General features: G+C 56.4%; 1 protein-coding gene across 1 annotated transcript; it reads right to left on the minus strand.

Annotated features, from left to right (window-relative positions):
• Positions 1-218: 218 nt before the first annotated feature.
• On the minus strand, positions 219-3,040 carry GAS1 (growth arrest specific 1). Its single transcript, XM_025360675.1, has one exon. It carries the CDS (start codon positions 2,634-2,636, stop codon positions 1,593-1,595), a length of 1,044 nt encoding a protein of 347 aa, XP_025216460.1. The 5' UTR covers positions 2,637-3,040; the 3' UTR covers positions 219-1,592.
• Between the last annotated feature and the right edge of the window lie 2,077 nt (positions 3,041-5,117).

Genomic DNA, 5,117 nt, shown 5'->3' on the forward strand with positions numbered 1-5,117 from the left:
AATAGAGAGGCCAGTCAATTAGATATTTTTGGCTGCCTCATTTACAGATGTCTAATTGTTCATTAAATTAAAGGCAGAAATAATACCCTGCATTTCTTGTCTTGTACTGTATTTGCATTTCAGTTGATGGTTGATAGATTCTCAGTGCCCCCTCAGCCCCCCTCCTCACCCATTATTGGGTTAACCACAATGTAACTCTGGAAAGTAACTACACCATATTCATTGTTTAAAACTCTTTACTGATGTACACGTTTTAATAAAACAACCAAAAAATACACAAATCCATAGTTATTTAAAAACTTAGGATTTTTAAAAAACAATGTCTATAAAAATACAACGTTTAAGGCAGTTTGGAAATGCATTTGTACATTTCTACAACGTCCATAAATTCTCTTGAAAATAAGAATGTTAACTTCAATTCTATAAAATACACTGTACATTTTAAGACTGTTCTAAATATAGCACACTTCACAATGGACCGTGGGTTTTGATTCCTGGTGACAAATGGATTCTATACATTTCGGGGGGGGAGATGTAATATGGATGTGAGTTTAAAACTTTTAATTTCTTTTTAAAAATAAATTATTTCTGAAGCATACAATTTATAAAAATTCTATATACAAAGTACAGCAACTGGTAACAAACCCCAGTTTTAATACATTTTATATACGATGTACCAGGGTTTAGCAACCCTGATAGGAGCAGAGGCAATATACATTCTCCGCATATTTAAACATACAATTTCTTGATGTAAAGAACAAAAATGGCAAAAAAACAAACATCATAAAGAGGCTTTCGTAGATGGCAGTGCAGAGCTTTTTTAAATAAAAAGTTGCATTGTTCAACACCATGGCAACCCCTTAGATCAGCATTTTTTGACCCTTAATCCTAAGAAATGTGCTAAGAGATCAGAGTGGTAGCAATGAAATTAAGGTCAAGGGCTCAAACTTATCCAAAACCAATTTAGGGGTTCCCTCTAAGGCAATCGCCGCCCACCCCCACCCCCACGTCACTGAGAATTCTGGGCGCTCATACAAACAGTGAAAGAATGAATCGGTAAGTGGGACTTTTCTGTTTACATAGGATTCTAACGTCCTCACTGGCCACAATCTATAAAAGTCGATACTGGTACTTTTTTTCCCCCTCAAAGGAAATATGCTAATAGGCAGCCCCTTTGCAAATATAATTCCTCCTTCCCATCCCTTCGAATTGCTAAGGCCCCACTGGTCAGCACCTTCCCTTTCGAGTCCAGGACTACTGTTATGTCCCCTACATGCCCGCTTCCTCCGGGAGGTCCTGAACACTGCAGCTAGGTTTCTGGACGGCAGACAAGTCGGGAGTTTCTGCAGCTTGGAATTGGGGCGGGGGAAGAGGTCCAAGAAGTCAAGCTCCGGAGAGGAGCTTCAGGGGAAGTGCCCAGAGTCGTGGCGGGGGGGACCGGCTACACCAAGTTGACTTGAAAAAGTTTTGGGAAGTATCCCCAACCATCCCCTCTATCTGTCCCCAAGCCACAGGTGCCCCGGCGCGGGGGCGAGGCGAGCACGGGAGCGGGACGCAGGCTCTCCCGCAGCCAACGGCGGGGGGCGCGAGGCCTAAAAGAGCAGCCCGAGCAGCAGCAGCAAGATGGAGGCAAGTGGGGTCCAGGCGCCCCGGGGCGCCGAGCGGCCGCCGCCGCCGCTGCTCCTGCGCCCGGGCCCATAGGGCAGGTCCCCGCGGCCGCCCGCTGCAGCAGCGCCGCTGCCTGGGCGCGGTGGGTGCGGGACGCCGTCGTCGTCGTCTAGCGGCTGCTCACCACCCGCGCCCCCTGGGCGCTGCTCGTCATCGTAGTCCTCATCGTAGTAGTCGTCCAGGCCCCCGTCCGAGCCGCTGCTGCCCGGGCCATTGCCCAGCTCGGCGCCGAAGCACAAGCGGGCCATGTTCTCCTTGACCGACTCGCAGATGGGTCGCTCCAGGCCGTCGCACACGCAGTCGTTGAGCAGTGCCGCCTTGGGCATAGCCAGCATGTCCTCAATGACGGTGCGGCATTCGTCCGTGCAGCGCAGCCCGTTGAAGACCTTGCCGCAGTAGGTCAGGTAGCGGCTCAGCGCCAGGTTGCAGCGGCTGTCGCGGTCGCAGCGCCGCCGGGCCTCGGTGCAGCCCATGACCCCGCCCGCGCCGGGGCCGCCCGCGCCGCCGCCGCTCGTCCGGGGCAGGCACGGCTCAATGGCGCGCTTGGTGGACTTGCAGTTCTCGTCTTGCGCGCAGTCACAGTCCTCCAGGGCGGGCCCGCGGCGCGTGTGGTTGAGCTGAATGAGGGCCGAGATGCAGTGGCTCGGGCAGCGCCAGCGCGACGAGAAGGAGGCGGCCGAGGCCGGGAAAGCTGCTGCGGCGGCGGCGGCCCCGGGCGCGTCGCCCCCGCCGTGCTGCGCCAGCACCGGCGCGCACGCCTCGGCGTACTGGTTGTAGGCGTAGCTGCACTCCGGCTCCCCCTGGCACTGCAGCAGCGCCTGCCAGCAGATGAGGCGGCGGCCGTGCGCCAGCCCAGAGCCCCGCGGCGCCGAGCCCAGCAGCTGCAGCAGCGCCATCAGGCACAGCCAGGCGCCCGGCACGGTCCCCCCGCGGGCCTCGCCGCCGCCGCCCAGCAGCGCGGCCACCATCGCGGGCAGCGGCGGCCGCCGGGAGAGGAGGGGAAAGGAGACGAGGCGCGGGGAGCGGCGGACGCGGAGCCGGTGGAAAAGTTTGTCCAAGTCCTGCCCACTTCTTGCATGAGTGTCTTCATAAATCCATGCGCGCCGCTGGCTGATGCCCCGCTGGTGGCAGAAGGTCCCCTTTCGCTCCGGCTGTGGTGGCTTCCTGGAAATGAACAGCTGCCGAGATCTGGTCCCGCTCTCCCACCCGAGAGCCCTCCGCTCGGCCCCCGGTGGTGGCGGGAGAGGCTCACTGTCGCCCCGGGGGGGTGCGGGCCGCGGGGCCGTGGCGGGGCTGCAGGACCGCGCGGCGCGGCGGGTGCATTTTGCTCCGCGCCTGCAGATCCGTTGTGCGGCCGGCTGTCCCCGCGCCGGCTGCTCGCGCTGTGGCCGCGGCGCTCCTTCCTCCCGGGCTCAGCGCCGCGCAGCCGCCACTGCTGCCGCGGTCTCTCGCATCGCGCCGCTTCCTGGCCCGGCGTCCGCGCGCTGCCCGCCTTCCCGCGGCCCGGCCGCCCCGCGTCCCCTCCCCCTCCGCCCGCGGCAACCACGGCCTCCGCCGAGCTCCGGGGAGCTCTTTCCGGGAGGCGCGGGGAGAACAAGAAAGTCGGCGCTGCCGGAGAGCGGCTCCCTGGCTTCACTCGGCGGCGGCTTCTCGGGTGACCAGGAGCCCGGGGAGCGGATCCGCTGAGCCCGGCTGCAGACTCGTTAGCAGCGAGGCTTTAAATACAAAAGTGGGCCGGGAGCCCCCGCGTGGTGCCGCGGTGCCCCCTCATTATGCATGCATGGAAAAGCAAACAAACAAAAACATTAGCAACGCTCCTCCGGCTCGCCGAGCCCCGGCCCCGCGCGCTCCGAGCCTGCCCGCTTTCTCCTTTCTCCACTCTCTTTCGCCCTTCGCTCGGCCCCCTTTCCCGGCTTTTCGAGATGCTATTGGTCCTGCCTGTTGTTGTTGAAAGTTTTTTTTTTTTTTTTTTTACGGGCCGGTGGGGGGGGGGTGGGGGGGGGGGGGGGGGGGGGGGGGTGGTGGGCAGCTCACATTCAGGCATTCAGGGCTTGAAAGGAAAGGCTTAGGGAGCTTGACGGAGGCCGGGAGCTCCTCCTACTCTTAAGGAGGCTCGGATATGCAGCCCTAGCTCGCGCACTGAACCAGCGGGCAGGGCTTAAGGGCAGCTGTTTGCATCCGGCTCAGGCACGGGCCTTTTTTGTTTGGTTCTTTTTTCTTTTTCTTGCTTTTTTTTTTTTTAATAGTTTTATTAATTCTCGCTGGCCCCCATCTGTGCTTTCGACTGGATTCAGAACTCAGTTTATCTTCCAGGCTCCCTGTCTCTGGGTCTCGATCACTGCAGAGGGGAGGGGGAGAATGCAGAGAGAAAATGTGAGACTGAAACTTTTTAAAAGAAGCATACAAGAAAGAAGCACACACTTTATTAGGGAGATGTCGATGAGATGCTTACAACCCTCCCCCCGCCCCGAGTCCCAGTTAGGCCATCTGGCAGGTACCGCCCGTGCGCCAGGCATCGTTTTCAAATTGCAAGACCGAAATCCAATCAACCGAAATAATTTCTTAGGAAGATAAGCTTGCAACACGTGCAGTAATGAAAGAATTTAAATAGCATTAAAAATATTCAGGAATGTTGAGCAAGTACCACCTGGCTGCAGTCACAAGACAGAAGAAGGAGATAAATGGGCACGCACCAAAGGTTTGTATTAAAGTGTAAGTTTCAGCCCCTCACTACATTTAAGGGAGGCTGCCCCGCAGAGGAAACTTCTGCTGTCTCGGCGCGGGAGTTACGGAGCTACCTTAACTGGGGCGCAACGCAGCCTTCGGCCACCAGAGGCAGCGGGCGTCTGCGGCCTGTCAAAAACTGGCGCTTTTTTCCTCCCCTTTCCGTGGAGAGACTATCAACTCCATCTGTCACAAAAATTAAGGCTAAATCTCCTCTCCAGAAACAGAGGGAGCCGGGGCTCCGACGCGCTCAGCGTCGGGCTGTCCGCCTCTCCCTAGAGGCCAAGTGAATTTGAAACGGCAAAAGTCACAGCCGCAGGCCCAGCACTAGGAGATTCCTCCGGCTGTGGGAAATCCTCCTGTGCCTGCTGAGGCTGCTGCGGTCCTTAGAGGCGCTGGGTCGGCCGTGGGAAGCTGCACCTCTGCAGTACCAAAATCAAACCTTAAAAGAGCCAGACTGAGGTAAGGCGGACCGGCTTGCTCTCACTTGAGTCGTAGTAGACAAATAATATACATCAATACTAAAAAAATACAGAAAGCCTGCAACTTCATAGCACATCAAAACAACCATATCCCTGATTCTCAATCTCTCTCTTTTTTTTTTCTTTCTGTTATTTGGAGTTGTCCAAGTCCTCCAGGCAGGACTGAAAGGACTTGGACAACTCAGACACCTTCTCTGTGTCTGGGATCCCTCATAGATAAGGTTCGAAGCCAATTAGACAATT

This window comes from Theropithecus gelada, chromosome 15 (assembly GCF_003255815.1).
Source record: "Theropithecus gelada isolate Dixy chromosome 15, Tgel_1.0, whole genome shotgun sequence".
NCBI lineage: Eukaryota > Metazoa > Chordata > Mammalia > Primates > Cercopithecidae > Theropithecus > Theropithecus gelada.

Bases quoted from the DNA above. Each gene is read 5' to 3' on its own strand.
- GAS1 (XM_025360675.1), bottom strand. From the start codon at position 2,636: ATGGTGGCCGCGCTGCTGGGCGGCGGCGGCGAGGCCCGCGGGGGGACC.